At 41.5% G+C, this 16,690-nt stretch overlaps 1 protein-coding gene across 1 annotated transcript in view; it reads right to left on the reverse strand.

The window, feature by feature from the left end:
- Positions 1-383: 383 nt before the first annotated feature.
- wdr17 (WD repeat domain 17) overlaps positions 384-16,690 on the reverse strand; it is a 57,318-nt gene continuing 41,011 nt past the window's right edge. The window contains 11 exon segments of the mRNA XM_086119267.1: positions 384-810; positions 944-1,032; positions 1,110-1,177; positions 5,075-5,173; positions 6,926-7,027; positions 7,112-7,214; positions 7,776-7,917; positions 8,262-8,373; positions 11,999-12,138; positions 12,939-13,038; positions 15,925-16,010. Of these exon segments, the coding sequence (XP_085975393.1) occupies positions 691-810; positions 944-1,032; positions 1,110-1,177; positions 5,075-5,173; positions 6,926-7,027; positions 7,112-7,214; positions 7,776-7,917; positions 8,262-8,373; positions 11,999-12,138; positions 12,939-13,038; positions 15,925-16,010 (1,161 nt within the window). The 3' untranslated portion in view covers positions 384-690.

A 16,690-nucleotide genomic window follows, 5' to 3' on the forward strand; every position in this document is an offset into this window, starting at 1 on the left:
AGTCCTTGTCCTGTTGTTTTGCGTTCAAGACTCATCGTGACTCTGGCCTCAAAGGTGTTTTGTCTTTCCGCAATATGGGTGACGATATAGCTGTACAGCATACATTCAAATCAACAAATATTCCATACTGTTAGTCGGGGTGGTAAAAGATAATGTCTATTAACACACCTAATTTGTTCATCTGTGAACTTACAGCTAATACTGTTTTGAACCGATCACATTTTCCAAGTTCATCAAATTTGAAAAGTGTATATTTCATTAATGGTACGATACGTTGCGTGCAGACTTGCACAAGGTTGCACATGTCTTTTCAAACCTATCACTGTCAGCAGCTGCCTATATCTTTTTTCTATACAATGAAATGACGGAGAGAAAACGACACAGGACATGCAATGCTAGGTTTATTTTGCTGTCCATCTGTTCTTTTTAAGTGATGAGACAAACTAGGTCAGAGGCATACTGTGTGTATGCATATGTACAAACAAGAAGATGACCCACCACAAGTATGTTCTCCAAAAGAAGTTTTTTCGGCACAGTGACAATTTTAAACAAGGACATTTTACAACATTTTCTCTGTTGATCCACAAATGCATTGTTTAAAGGACTTTATTCTACCATCCACCACTTTTTTTTGTAAGACTGTGTGTGTGTGTGTGTGTGTGTGTGTGTGTGTGTGTGTGGAGAGGGGTGCTAGAAGGGGTTCATGCGCACTCCTGTACCCAGTGGGGAGAAGGGATTGACTTTTGCCCACATCAGAGCATCATTCAAGGAAATAGCTGATTTGCCATCTTCAAGTAAAAATACAGGACCCTGCATGTAAAAAAATAAATAAATAGAAATACATCTCAGTGGCACACAAGTTCATAGGATTAAATGCTCGCAATACATTTTACAGTGATTGTAAAAGGGTTAATAATATAAAGCAATAAGGAACCACACCCACCTGTATCCTGTGACCCGTAAAACAGGAAAGCTGAACATCAGAGTGACTTGGCAGATTGGAGCCAGTCACATAATCAGCACCGCCTGAGACTAATGGAGTAAAGAGAGAGGCTGTTTGAAATAGTTATGAATTGGTTTTTGACAACTTTTTATTTTACTATTCTTACCTGGGTTCACAGGTAGGATTCTTTTTTCAAGGCAGTGGAAATCCTCTCGTTGACTCTCTGATGGAGGGCTATTAAAAAGGCAGAAAGACACAGTGCTTATCATATTTTTAAAATAAATATACGATTTGATGTATTTTTGCACAAGAAAAAAAGGTGTTGGCTAAATTCAAACCTCAACAGTTAAATAAGAAATGCCTTCATTTCACAATTACGGGGCCCTGAAAACGTTTTCAGACTTTCTGAACCTTTTCATATGTTGCCACCTTAAACCCACAAACGTCATTGTTCTGTATTGAGAGTTTATATGATCGACCAACACAAAATCGCACAGAATTCTGAAGTGGAAGGTAAATAATCAATAGTTTTCACCGTTTTTCGGCAAATACATATCCAAAAATCGTGGTGTGTAATGTCCATTTGTAGTCAGCCCACCTGCGTCAATACCTCTGGCTGCAATTACAGTTGCAAGTTTTTTGGAGTACTTCTCTCTCACCTTTGCACATATAGCTGAGAGATTTTGCCCATTCTTTGCAAAAAAGTTCAAGCTCATCAGTATGGATGGAGTGTCTGTGAACAGCAATTTTCAAGTCTTGCCACAGATGATCAATAGGATTTACAATGCCATGAAAAAGTATTTGCCCATTTCTCATATTCTTTATTTTTTTTGGTATAGTTTGCCCACTTTAATGTTTAAGATCATCCATAAACATGTAAACATCAGACAAAAATAACCCACGAAAACATAAAATGCAGTATTTTGAGATTTTATTAATGAAGGGAAAAATGTCTATTCAAAGTTACCCGACACTGTGTGAAAAAGTAGTCCCCCACTCCAAACCTATTAACTCGCTGGCTAACAACCGTTTTCTATAATTGCCAATCAATCTTTCGCATCTCTGTGAATAGATATTTTAGCCTGCCCTGTGATGAGCAGTGTTGGTTTTGCGCCACACACAGCGCTTTGCAAATACTTCATTTCTTTCATTAAACAATGCTTTTCTTATTGCTAAATCTTTATTCCCGAAAGACCATATTTGAGGAGTTCATAACTGACCCCCGAGATGTGGATTTTTGCGGCTCCGCCAGAGTAACAACGGGTCTCTTGGCTGCTTCTCTGACCAGTTCTCTCCTTGCTTGCTCTCTCAGTCTGAGAAGGCCATGTCTTAGAAGATTCGCAATTGTGCCAACTTTTTTCAGTTTTTGGATGATGGATAGATGGAACTCCTTGAAATGTTCAAAGCTTTCGCTATTTTTAAAAACAATTCTTTGAAGTCAAGATGGCGCCCGAGTAGGCAGCCGTTGGCAAGTGCTCTCATGAGCTTTGCTTTTTTTTTGTTGTTTTTGTGTTTTTTTTGTCACTTTGCGTTTGTTGTTACGTCGTGTGGACCTGATGTGGACTTTTTTCAGCATTTTTTGGCCACGACATTCATCAAGGAGGAGACTCTGTGCTTGGTGGTTGCGCCTTCTTGGCAGCATGGGTATACCAGCACTGTTTTTGACTGGGAGGAATGTCGGCGCCATTTGACGGTCATTGCTGGACAGTCCCGTGGCGCTTGTGTCTTGCGCCTGTAATGGGCAGCATTTTTCACAGCCCCGCTTTGTTCAGCGGAGAGATCGGTGCTGTTGAACGGTCTGCGGCTGGATGGATGTAAGGCTTGAGGAGCCGACGATGAGACGAAAGGAGCGTTAGCGCGTAGCGCCGATGCGGATTTGGAACTGGGAGTCGCGGCTTGGAGTTTGAAGCGGATTACGTGGGACAGGAGAAGTGAACTAATCTCTTTTTGTCAATGGACGCGACAGCTTCGTGTTTGCTTTCAAAACTTAGCTTGTAGCAGACGTGAGCACATTTTCAGCATGACGTCTCTGACCCACTGGTGAAAGGACATTTTGATCCTCTCCTCTTTCATCTATAACTGCTTCAGACAACAAAGTGTATGCAGAAAAGTGGTGAAGATTGCACGACTGTCTGTGTCCTATGTGTTGTGTTGTGTTATTTTTGTTATTTTGACTTCAAAATGGCGCCGCGAGAGTGGCTGCCTTTCCAGCAGCTCCTATATTTTGTTTTCTACTTCTTCCTTTCATAACTTTGCTGCTGTGAATTGGGAATTTCTCCATTGCGAGACTAATAAAGGTTTTCTTTTCTTAATTGAATAAGCTTTAGACCTCTACGCAACTTTATCCCTTGGTCTTCATGATGTTGTTGTTCACTAGTCGCTGAGGCCTTCACCGAACAGATGTATTTACACTGTACTGAGAGTAAATTACAGACAAGTAGATGCAAATTACTAATTAACTGGCATCCGAAGGCAACTGATTTCACTGGATTGTATTTAGGGGTATCAGAATCGTGTCTGAATACAAATACACACCACACTTTTCAGATTCACATTCTCTCAAAATTGAAAAAAAAAACAAATTTGTGTTGACACTTCACAATTATGTGCTTTTTTGTGTTTATCACAGAATCTTAACAAAATAAGTTTAGGTTTGTGATTGTGAGGTCACAAAATAAAAGGGTTCTGAATACTTCACTGTAATTTATTTTGATTTGCCGATGAAGAAAATGTCCCTTAAATCAGCGGCCCCCAATCTTTTTTGCCCCGTGGACCGGTTAATATTTTTTTAGGGACCGGCCTTTAAGGCCGGATAAATACAACAAAATAATATGATATGACCTGCATGAAAACTGTGGTATTTCCTAAACATAATAAAAACGAATCATGACACGAGGAACGTCCTATTTGGCCGCAACACTCTATGGTAACATTGAAATGTGCCTTCAAAATAAGATACACTGCAGATAAAAAGTGCATGACAAATACGGCCTAGGTGCGTGGGAATCTCCCATTGAGATAAATCCGAATTTTAGGTAGGACTCCTGATACTGTCTATTAAATGTAGCCTTCTTTTTCTTGAAAGTCGTAGGCTCCTCTTCTGTCTCCTGGCCTGGCCTTTTCCCCTTCCCTAAAAATTTCCAAGACCTTTGTTTTTTACTCATTTTGCTAGCTCCTGGGTTTCATTTTAGCGGTAACCTATCACGTGACAGAGAAGCGCACTTTGACACGCGTCAAGAGTGACAGACGGATGTAATAAAGAATCCGGTAATTCTTCAACATAAAATATCTTTCAAATTCTGAAATGAATAAAATGGAAGTGTTAGAGGAATCTATGAGCAAAATTGGATCGTGTTTAAAGTTTCATTTAATCTGGGCACATCTAAACGTTTGGGTGTGTATCCAGCACCTCCAAATGCCTGTGCACAGAGGCGCCGGCCACCTGGCCGGAGGGCTGTTGAAGTCCACGATTAGCACATCAATGCAGGTGGGCGATCACGGGGGAGAGGGCGAAACTCGGTCACAAAAGGGGAATGAATAATTCGGGAACAGCGGTTGAACAACAAAAGACGAGTTGAGAACACCCGTCGTGCCCAGGCGACATTGGCCATCCGCAAAGTCTGCAACATGTTAATTCGATGTAGACCAGACAGAAAAGGCGCCAACGTACTGGTGGTTCAAGTTTAAAAAACAGGTAACCAATCACTACCGAGGGGCCGGACCGGGGGTGCGGCATGCAAATATCGGGGGCAGTGTTTTCCTTGTATGTTACAATAAAAGTCTGAATTGGCGGGAAGGGAGCTCGAGTGTGTGATCATCGGAGCAACTAAACCGTCGTTCGCTCTCAGGGATCCGCTCCCGCCGATATTGAAGACAATTTTCCTGTGTGCCGAGTCATTTCTTTAACTTTGTCCGGAAAATCTCTGACAGGAAGTTATCTAAGTCATTTATCCTTTCTGTGCGACCCGGTACCAAATGACCCGCGGACCGATAATGGTCCGCAGCCCGGGGGTTGGGGACCTCTGCCTTACATAATTGGCTACCTCCTGAAACTCCTACCTTACTTTGGCCAATTGCTATTTTACCTCAGGACCTGTGATGGATGATGTGCATGAGTGTGTGTTAACTTACTTGCCGCTATTCTGAGTGCATGCCCGCCAGGCATCCAGCTCCATTGACAGATGCTCAATCTTCAGAGGAACACTCACTTCTCTCCGTTTCAACAACTGACTGTGTCACAGAGAGGGAAATGTGATGGTAGCACACCCAGACATGTTGGTATGACCAATTAAATTATTTGCATCATTACTGTATTATTATTATCCATCCATCCATTTTCTGATCCGCTTACTCCTCACAAGGGTCGCGGGAGGGTGCTGGAGCCTCCCCCAGCTGTCTTTGAGCAATAGGCGGGAGACACCCTGAACCGGTTGCCAGCCAATCGCAGGGCACACAGAGATAAACAACCACCTATGCTCACACCCACACCTAGGGACGATTTTGAGTATTCAATCAGCCTGCCATACATGTTTTTGGAATGTGGGAGGAAACCAGAATACCCAGAGAAAACCCACAGGGAGAACATTCAAACTCCACACAGCGAGGCTGGAGCTGGAATTGAACCCGGTACCTCTGCACTGTGAGGTCAATGCGCTAACGACTGGACCACCTATATTATTATTATTGTTATTATTCCATTTTATTAATCTGATGGGGTCAGGTGGCTGACTGGTTAGCACGTTGTCTTCACAATGCAGAGGTGCAGGGTTTGATTCCGGCTCCGGCCTTCCCGTGTGGAGATTGCATGTTCTCCCCAGCGTTTGATGGTTTGCTCAAACCATCGTGGCAGTGATCAAACTGTGTACAATCTCTTTCCACAAACCATTCTCAATTTCAATATTTTCGACATTTAACTAGACTATGACAATTATTTATGTGGTGGGGTAATGGTACATGTTGCTGCCTTTTTTGGGCAGATGGCACCACGGTTTTAAGTAAAAATGAGTCTGTCAATTTAAATCAAACATTAGCTTTCAGAGTTGATTTCACGTGTATTTATGACAGTACTATTGTACGGCAATACAGAAGCTGGAAAGTCTTTTTTTTTTTTTACACAAAACGTAGTGCCTTTTTTATCTTGCACTTGACATTGAATCAATATATTGTCTTTTTAAAAAGCTAAAACTAATACAGTGGACCATTGCTTTTCCTGGGGGTGGGGTAGGCACCGTTCTCTTAATGGCCATTGAAATACATTAAGAATAAACACAAAAACAACTCTTCAAAATATTTTTTAAATATTGACAAAATATCACCAAAAATGAACAACCCTGTTGTAAAGACTAATGAAAACAGAATTTACAACAACAACAAAATAGTAACTAACTCTCATGAAAAATGCCAATCATAAGCCTAGATGGCACTATTTGATTCCTGTCCACAGTACCACATTTCCCAGCCATTACTCGTCCCTAATATGGATAAATGGGTGGGTGTGCAACCCCTGATGAGACAAGCTGGAGTTGGAACAACATGCCATATAGGATTATCCAAATCGTTGTGCAATACAGTTGATGAGGCGGCTCAGATAAAGATTAAGACTTTGAAATGGTCATTCAAACTTGGTTGTCTTTGCCTAAAAAACATTTGTGTCATCTCTCTGCAGGATTGGATCACTTCCTGTCAGGCCCTGAGATTTATATATATATATATATATATATATATACACACACACACAGATTCACACACACACACACACATCGGTATGTTTCAACTTATCGTGACAAAATGTCAACTCGAACACCAACTTTCTGCCCTTTTCTGAGTGGCTGCCTTTCCAGCAGCTCCTATATTTTGTTGTTCGACTTCTTCCTTTCATAACTTTGCTGCTGTGAATTGGGAATTTCTCCATTGCGAGACTAATGAAGGTTTTCTTATCTTAAACCAGACACGTTTGTAACCGACGGATTTATTTTTGTGTACCTGGTGTATTCATAGAGTGCAGGTACGATGCTGGAGTACTGTCTCCTTATGGCAAGCAGACCGCCGATGTAACCGCACAGGATCAACAGCTCACTGCGGGCTCTAAACACACATACACTTTGATGATCAATTCTGACAGGAAATTGTGAAGTAATTGTCATTGAAAAAATATATTAATTGGTTTACTTTGTATACTTGGCCATGAGGAGGCGGTCAGTTCTGATATAACTCAACAGGTCAAGGATCGGATGAATACTCTCAACTGTCCAGTCAGATCCAGTCAGCTGTTCTGATGGAGATGAAAATTAAAATGAGTCTGTGATCAAATACACTGCAGATGGGTGCAAACAGATACAAATTTGCCTTCAAGTAAATCTTCCAACTATTACTTGCACCATTGCAATGTACACTTCCCAATCGGGTGCGAGGGCACCAGTGGTGTAGTGGGGATTTTTTAAGTGGGTGTACGCGATTCTGCGATGTTCTATATATACATACAGAACATCAATCACAGGCTACAACACCAGTTGAACTCACGTTACATTTAATGTTTTACTACTCCAAAATAATCACAGGCCAACGTTATTAAGCATAACTCGCATTAGTGCTAAAATTGAAATAAAAATTGAATGTGGCGTCGGGAGAAGTGGATGGACGGCGTACCCCCGCGTACCACACCCACTACACCCCTGGAGGGCACATTTGAGCCATAAACAGTGGGAGGATTATGAAGTGTACATTGGACAGGTCGGGCAGATTTATGGATTAAAAAAAACATTGACAATTAGATGTCTGAATTATTACTTTATCATGCATGTTTATAAATGAAACGATGATGAGTTGTCTATACCTTTGACGTGATCGATTGCTATCTTCAGGGCGTTTTCAGGTTCAGAGGCCAGGAGGTGAAATTTAACCGCTGAAAACAAATTTCCTTCACACATGGATTCATCTGCCAATGCTTTGCACTCCTCTAACGACGGGAGACAACACTAAAATGACAGATAACACAGGGTTATAGTCAAGTTTTAAGTTACCCACAACAAAAACCCAAAATTCATGAGTTAATTTTGACGGGATGTGCCTAGTTGAACAGCAATGGCAAAAGTACTGTTCAATTTTGTTCAACATTGTCACCATCACTAATTATGTTGGTGAAACAAGTTTGCTTTACGAATGCTGATCCAAAATGCCTCATAAATTTGAGGGGGAATAGAGACAATCGTTTGCATGCTGGGAATCTTTTAATTGACTTCATGAAAATGGGAGCCAAACAGTGTTGTGTTTTTGTGTCTTCTTGAGATTACTTCTTGTAAATTACTGTAGGCCCACTTACCCTTTCGTGTAATTGGTTGATTTCTGCAGCACTTCCGGGGTAAAATGCACAGACCTTAACCAGTAAAATATGGTTGTCAGGAATCATTCCGAGAAGGTCAACTGAGAGATCCCTAAATGTAAACAGAGTAAAGATCAGTGGACAAATGATTTTTTTTTAAATTGCAAATCACATGTCAAACTCAAGGCACATGGGCAAGATATGGGCTTCCATGGCATTTTGTGTGGCCTGTGAAAGCTTGACACAATTTTATTCCTGGCTTCTGTTTAAAATTAGTCATAAAAATGGTAACCAAATGCAAGGGCAACTAACCATTTTAAGGTTGTTGTCTTGCTGGAAGATGAACTTCTATCCCAGTGTCAATATCTGTGCCAACTCATGAAGCTTTTCAAGTCAGCCCAGCTTCGCTGTTCGTGCTGAAGAAACGCATCCCCACAGCATGATGATGCCACACCCATGTTCCACAGTGGGGATGGTGTGTTCAAGGTGATGCCCAAAGTTTGTTTTCTCTCCGTACATAGCGTCTTGCATTTCGGCCAACAAATTCTGACAAGAGGACATTCTTCCTAATGTTCAGTCCCCGAAATGACATTTGCCAAACTGCAAACGTTGTTTTCAGCAACGGTTTTCCTCTGTCTGCTTGTCTATAAAGACCCGATTTGTGGAGTCCATGACAAATCCCAACTGCAGCTCCTCCAGCGTTATGGTGGGCCTATTAGATGCATGACTGTGGATGCATTAATGTGGCCAACACACCAGTCTAGTGGGATGCTGGCACTTCATGTGAAACATAATGGGCATGAGCACATTTGACAATAAAGTTGTATTAAATTCAAATCCAATGAATTGTGGGAAATGTAGTTCATGCTCAACATTGTACTTATTTTAAGACAATCAGGCCTCCCAAGCTCTCGCACGCAAGCCATATTAAATGACACGGTTGGCCACATTTGGGTGTGAGTTTGACACACGTGCCCCTTAACAAACTAATATTCCTATTAGCCAGCTACTTTGTCATTTGTTTAGAACAGGGGTGGTCAACCGGTCAGAGACGAAGAGCCAATTTTTTCCTGTATTACTCCAAAGAGCTACAGTACATCACACATGCCCACGCGCGTGCGCGCACACACACACACACGGAGGCACGCACGCACGCATGCACGCACACGTGTGCATACGCAGGCACGCACAGACACCGAGATGAGCAAGAGCCAGAACTTCACTGAACACGAACAAAATCGAAACACATAGGCATACCCACCACTCCCCATTTCCTCCTCCCAACGCTCGCGCTCGCCTTGGGGCCAGTCCGCTGGCTCTGGGTCGATCGCGATTGACGTAATGGGCACCCCTACCTTTAAAGCGCATGAACGGTGATTCAGTTGTCATCTGATTGGTTACCCTGTATGTCAATCCGGTGATTCAGTTGTTATTTGATTGGCCGCCCTGTATGTCAATCAAGTAACGGGATTGATGATAGGCTGACTTAGTTAGTTTTGTGTATTTAGAGCCATTGTTTGAATCGCAGCGCCACCGCGGAGGCATTTTCGACGCTTGTCATGTGAAAGCCCAGCAGCCGCATTGAACCAGCCAGAGAGCCATATGCGGCTCGCGAGCCGCAGGTTGGCCACCCCTGGTTTAGAAGGACAATGAGATCAATGCAATGCATCAGATTATTACGCTATTTTGAGCATATGTTGCGTGAACGTACTGTAGTTTATCCCTCTCCAAGTCTGCAACATCACAATGGACGCATTGATTAATAGTGTTCGCTGGACGCTCCCCAAACGAGACAGACATAACACCCATCATGAAGCGGGCGGGCCATGGGGGGTCGTGCCCACCCAACAAGATGCTTGTGTATGCATTTGTAAATGAGAGCTGAGACACACAGGACAATCTGAAACTAAACTAAAAAGTCACCTGACATTTTTACCACTGATATGACTGACATCAATAATTCATAGAATATGTAGTACAACCGTTCAGATATATTTGTTACCTGTCTTTCAAAGCCATCGAAAATGAAAACAGCAAAAGTTAGTCCATTATATAAAAGTGGAGTCAAAAATCTTTTCACGAATTACAGACCAATATCATGGCACAATTCTCAAAAATTCGAGAAAACTATTCTCACAAAGACTTGACAACTTTACCAAGAAGCACAATTTTTAAGAGGCAACCAATATGGCTTTAGACAAAAAAGACCCACGTCCATGGCCGTAATGCAACACATGGAAGGAATTTTAACAAGCATAGACAAAAATGATATTTACTGTGTCTGTAAAGTTTGTTGCAAAAGTTGATGACACGACTTTATATTTTTTGGGAGAAAATTTCAAACAACTTCTATCGACTGTGGAAGAAGAATGAAACATAATAAGGAACTGGTTTGATACAGATATATTGTCTCTGGATTTAACTAAAATGAAGTTTATAATTTTGGCACCACACGAAGTAAAGAGAAAGTCAAAATCATCATTGACTCTATTGAAATGGAATGAGTAAATGAACTTGATACAGTATTCTCACTATCCACAATACAGTACTATCGGTATCCTTTATAAAACTAAGGAATGTCTTTTTGCATATTTTACTCCTCATTATTGCTGCCATACCTGACTTATTGTGTGACGAAATTGGGTAATACATAGAAAACAAATACTCAATCTAGCTACAAAGCATAAGGTACAAAAAGAGCTGCATGAATGATCATCATTTCAGATTATGAAGAACCAACCAATCAATTATATTTCAAATGAATCACTCTCAAATTCTTGCACGAACAATGCACAAAGCATACAACAACACAACTTTGCCACAGTTTTCGGAAGCTCTTTGAAATTAGAGAAGGTTGCTGTACTGAAAGGGCATACGTCAATTTAAAATATTAAGGATAAGAACTCTTTGTGCGTGTCTCTGTTAAATGTGTTAATTTATGGAATAATTATGAACATTTATTGAAAAGGTGTGAAGAACTTACTGTGTTCAAAAGAAGGTTCCAAATTATATAGTGTGATAAAAAAGATATAAATCACACTCACACTCACGCACACACACATTATATACATATACAGTATATATATATATATATATATATATATATATATATATATATATATATATATATACACACACACACATATATATATACACACACACACACACACACACATATATACTGTATATACACACACACACACGCATATATATATTATCTCGCTGGTTCTTAACCTTGTTAGACGTACCAACCAACCCGAACCCAACCAACCAGTTCATATGCACATTTACTGAACCTTTCATTCGTGAAAAACAAAAATATTACTTTTTACAAATTCAAGACACAAAAATCGCATTAATTAAAAACAGGGAAAAAAAGTAAATAAAGTTTCAAGACAGAAGTTTATGTTTTTCTTTTTATTTTACGATCACGACAGTCACACGTTGACGACTGAGCGAACTAAATTTCCCGCAGCACTGATTGGACAAGCAATGTAATGTGATCTTCTGCCGCCAGTGATGGCTAAGCCGGCGTGTCATAACTAATTGACATGTTGAGTCGGGTATGTCTTAACCTCCGTGGCAGAGGCTCCGTCGAACCCCTGAGACCGATTCACCGAACCCAGGTTAAGAACCACTGATAGATAGATATGTTTAATTATAGTACTATGATTGTCTGTCATACAAGTGCAGTTCATTGATAACATTATCAGTACAAGTCTTAAAAGGGAACTCACCATGTCAGTGGGGTCATGTACTTCCTGGCAAGGAGTTCAAGACAGTAGGCTGTACTCTGAGCGGCCGTCTCTCCGAGGACTATACCCACGCACGCAGCCAACTCCAGCTCATTACCTCTGATCAGACTAGACATGGCTAACTAAAAACACAAAGCGATACAGAGCATACAACAAGTTCAAAGAAATTGTTCGAATACAAAGCAAATATCTCAACATCTGTATTATATGATCCATACAGTATTTGCAGGTAGGATTTAATTGTAATCTGACTAAAACCACCGTAGATCAAAAACAATCTTTTTTTTTTTTTTACATTCTGATTGTTTTGTCATTAATTGACACACATTCTGTCATTTGTAAAAGGTAAGAATCATCCATCCATCCATTTTCATTTATCCTCACAAGGGTTGGAGCCTATCCCAGCTGTCTTCAGGCACTAGGCGGGGGACACCCTGAACCGGTTGCCAGCCAATCGCAGGTTAGACAAACAACCATCCACACTCACACGCACATCAAGGGACAATTTGGAGTGTTCAATCAGCCTGCCATGCATGTTTTTGGAATGTGGGAAGAAACCGGAGTACCCGGAGAAACCCCATGCAGGCACGGGGAGAAAATGCAAACTCCACACAGGAAGGTCGGAATCGGAATCGAACCCAGGACCTTTGCACTGTGAGGTTTATGTGCTAACCACTGCCCAAGGTCAGAATTCATTCATTCATGCACTAATTTTCCGAACCGCTTGATCCTCACGGGTCGCGGGAGGTAAGAATTATGCAAAACAAAGCAAAAAAACCCCCAGAAAGGCTATACAAATTCTCCACCCAAAACAATAATACTTATTTTATAATTTCAGTCATGATGGTGATGTGTCATCTTCTTTCTCTTTTCTTGAACGTACATGCAGTGTTCATAAATACATCTGTGTCGTCGTGCGTACCTTGACATTATCGACCGCTAGGTGGCAGCACGCAGCCCGCACAGAGCGGCCGTCCTGAAAGTACCACTCAGCCAGCTGTTCACATACGTCATGAAGGAGACTGAGTTTAAAAAATAAATACAAATCCATATTTAGACCGTACAGTTTATTTGGAACTTAAATTGTTATTTCATTGAAGACTTTTACTAGCTATCAAGATTCTGAAGAATTTCTTTTCAAAAATGTTCTTGAATTTGTATTTTCAAAATTGCAAACTGCTCGGAAAGGAAAACAACAACAAATAAAAACAGAACATAATCCTCTTCCAACAGCGCCAATTCAGGAATTTCAATGAATTAAAATCACAGGTTGAAGCTTCATTTAAAAATAAATAAATAAAATGTCACCTTTATATCATCCATCCATCCATCCATCCATTTTTCAATCCGCTTTTCTTCACAAGGGTCGCGGGGGGTGCTGGAGCCTATCCCAGCCATCTTCGGGCAGTAGGCGGGGGACACCCTGAACCGGTTGCCAGCCAGTCGCAGGGCACACAGACACAAACAACAATCCGCGCTCACACTCACACCTAGGGACAATTTAGAGTGTTCAATCAGCCTGCCAGGCATGTTTTTGGAATGTGGGAGGAAACCAGAGTACCCGGAGAAAACCCACGCAGACCGGGGGAGAACATGCAAACTCCACACAGGGAGGCCGGAGCTGGAATCAAACCAGTACCTCTGCACTGTGAGGTTGATGTGCTAAACACTGGACCACCGGGCCGCATTCGCGTTATATCAATCACTTCCATATTTTCAATGAACAAAATTGATAAAGGGTATCCACGAGTGTTTAAAAGTCTGTAGTTTGTCCTGGAACATCCTGACTGGATTTGTTTACATCCACTGGAGTCCTATAATTTTTTCTTAGCAATTTGTATTGGATCTGTTTACGGCTTTTATTCATAAATTTAGTTTGAGCATCCATATAAATCGTTCACCCATATAAATTCTGATCTAACAAATTCTAAATCTTGAATCAAGGCGTACTGCCCGAAGACGGCTGGGACAGGCTCCAGCACCCCCCGCGACCCTAGTGAGGATCAAGCGGTTCGGAAAATGGATGGATGGATGGATGAATCAAGGCCTTCATCTTATCTCTAAAATTCTCAGAAGAATGAAGCATCAACACGTCATGAAATCTCAATATAGCCCCCCTTTTCAAGGTGTCCGTGCTTAAGATTTTTTTCTAGAAGAAAAAAAAATTGAGGTTTGGAGAGAGCAATATTCTGGTTTGCTTTCATAAAACTTGCTGTAAGCTGTAAATATTTTAACCAAAGAAATGTTTAATATCAATGTCAAACTTAACTCTCAGCTGTTCAAATGACATTGTGACTATTAGAGTCAAACCCCCTACATCATCCCATCATCATCCCCATAGAAGGCCATAATTTGAAGATTGTATCTGCTCTCCGGGTATGTATGTATAGGTGAATCACTGATTCTAAATAATTTTAAAAGCAGTGCCATGTAGGGAAAAAAAATGAAACAAAATCGACATTCCAAACTGTTCTGTTGGTAAAACATAGCCTTTAGGTCAGAGGTGATTGCTCTCAGACTGCAAGGGAAGCACAGCTTCCTCTAAAATGTCCAAAAATAAGTGATCAAATACATGTGTGTACATAGAATTGTGTGTACATGTCTGATAGAGAAATCTATGAACAAAATCGTATCATGTTTAAAGTTTCGGTTAATTTGGGCATGTCTGGACATACTCAGCGCAGAGGCGTCGGCCGTTTGGGCGGAGGGCCTTTTCTTGAGTAATCACGTCAAAGCAAGGAGGGCGAACAGATGGAAGAAGGCTAGATTCAATCACAGAGTGGGAATAAACAAATTGGGAACAAAGAGTTGTTGAATACCAAAAGACAGTTTGGGAACAGCTGTCGCGCCCAGGTGGACATTTGTCATCAGCAAAGTCTGTGACTTGTGTATTCGGGTAGATCAGATCACTACCGAGGGGCCGGACCGGGGGGCGCGGTATGCACATCTCGGGGGCAGTGTCTTTCTTGTATTTTGCAATAAAAGTTCGAACCGGCGAAGAGGGAGCCGAGTGTGATCGCGGAGCAACTAAACCGTCGTTCGCTCTCAGAGATCCGCTCCCGCCGATATTGAAGACAATTTTCCTGTGTGCCGAGTCATTTTTTTAACTTTGTCAGAGAAAATCTCTGACAATGTCATTGACTAAATATGCGCTACAAACGCGCTCAACATTTGTTCCGAATCAGCTTCTTATTACTGGTTATGACGCGACTCTCTTCTCATTCATTCCCGCAGCTGTGTGGACGCCGAGCGTCGACCGCGCGGACGCTGGGCGTCGAGAGAGTTCAGTGTAGGTTGTCGCCATGCATTGAAACGAGACGAGTCATTGGATAAATGCTGGTTTTGTCCCGCCCATCGGACGCTCAGCGTCTCTGGGAGTCTATAGACAGTGGGCGTTTATGGGCTGGCCCGGACACTGAGCTTTTCTGCATGATGATTGGATGATCTGTCTGAGGCTGAATCTCTTTTTGATTGACAGCGAAATGAGCCAATCGCCGATCTTTTGGTGTCAGCATCATGAGAGCATTTTTCAATTCTCATTCTCTTGAGTTGGACTGGAGACTTCTTCGAATCATCTGAGCGACACTCTCTTTGTTGAAAACGACTAGCGACAAATTAATCTTTTATTTCTGGTGGGTTTTATTGTAGTTGCTGTAGTTGTAGGACACTAGTTAAGTCCCTGGAAAAGACGCCTTGTTGGTATGACAGGGTCACAGATAATTTTCTTGAAAAGGAACGGAGAGTAGAATCCACATATAAATAAACGGACACATTTTAGGATGTAGGCCGAAATTGAGCTTCCCCTCCTTGACAGACCAGCATCCGCCACTGCTTTAGGTGTAAGTCACCTTGCACAACAATGACAAATGCGAAATGATATGTGCATGTGGCATTTTTGTGTGCGTTACCTTTGGTATTGATGTTTGTTATCCACATCATTAGTCTTGTGGTTGAGAGTGGTTTGAGGTGTCCGGATGTTCCCTTCACATGCCCCCTGAAAAATTATATTCATTAGACTTCCTTCCATGATACATTTGTTGTGTTTTTCTGGAGTAGAAATACTGTGATATATACAGGGCTTTGATAAAGTATTTGTGATGTGTCATCACAGACCCTCTTCCTTCTGCGCTTTTATTTTGTGGAGAGTCCACTTACAGGGACGTTCTGTGTCTTTTTCCCTTTAATTATACCAGGCCGGATGGTGCTCCCACACTTGCAGCTTATCAGCAATCACCTACTGCGTATAAGAGCTCTGCTGATCTGCAAGAGGGTGCCAGATGATTCTCGCATTATGAGTGGTATATAGGCCATTGCTAGTGCACATGCTTGCCATTTTTGTATTTTTTGTGCATACTCAATTGTTCTTGTTTGTCTTGTTCCAGTGCCTGCCTCCCTACCCAGCCTGGCTCCACATATTCCTCCACGGACCACTTGACCCTGCACCCGTCCTTCCCCCATCTGCTTTGCTTTTGGATCTTCTGCCGCCATTACCTTTGCTACCCATAACAGTATTAAGAGCACTTACAACCTTATACAAATCCAATTGCAATGAAGTTGGGACATCGTGTTTAACATAAGTAAAGACAAAATACAATGACTTGCAAATTACGTTCAACAATTTATTCTACACAATTTTACGGCATTGGAAAACGTTAAGGATGTTTGTGTCATGTT

Source organism: Hippocampus guttulatus, chromosome 9 (assembly GCF_054856545.1).
Source record: "Hippocampus guttulatus isolate MCC_2025c chromosome 9, RoL_Hgut_1.0, whole genome shotgun sequence".
Taxonomy (NCBI): domain Eukaryota; kingdom Metazoa; phylum Chordata; class Actinopteri; order Syngnathiformes; family Syngnathidae; genus Hippocampus; species Hippocampus guttulatus.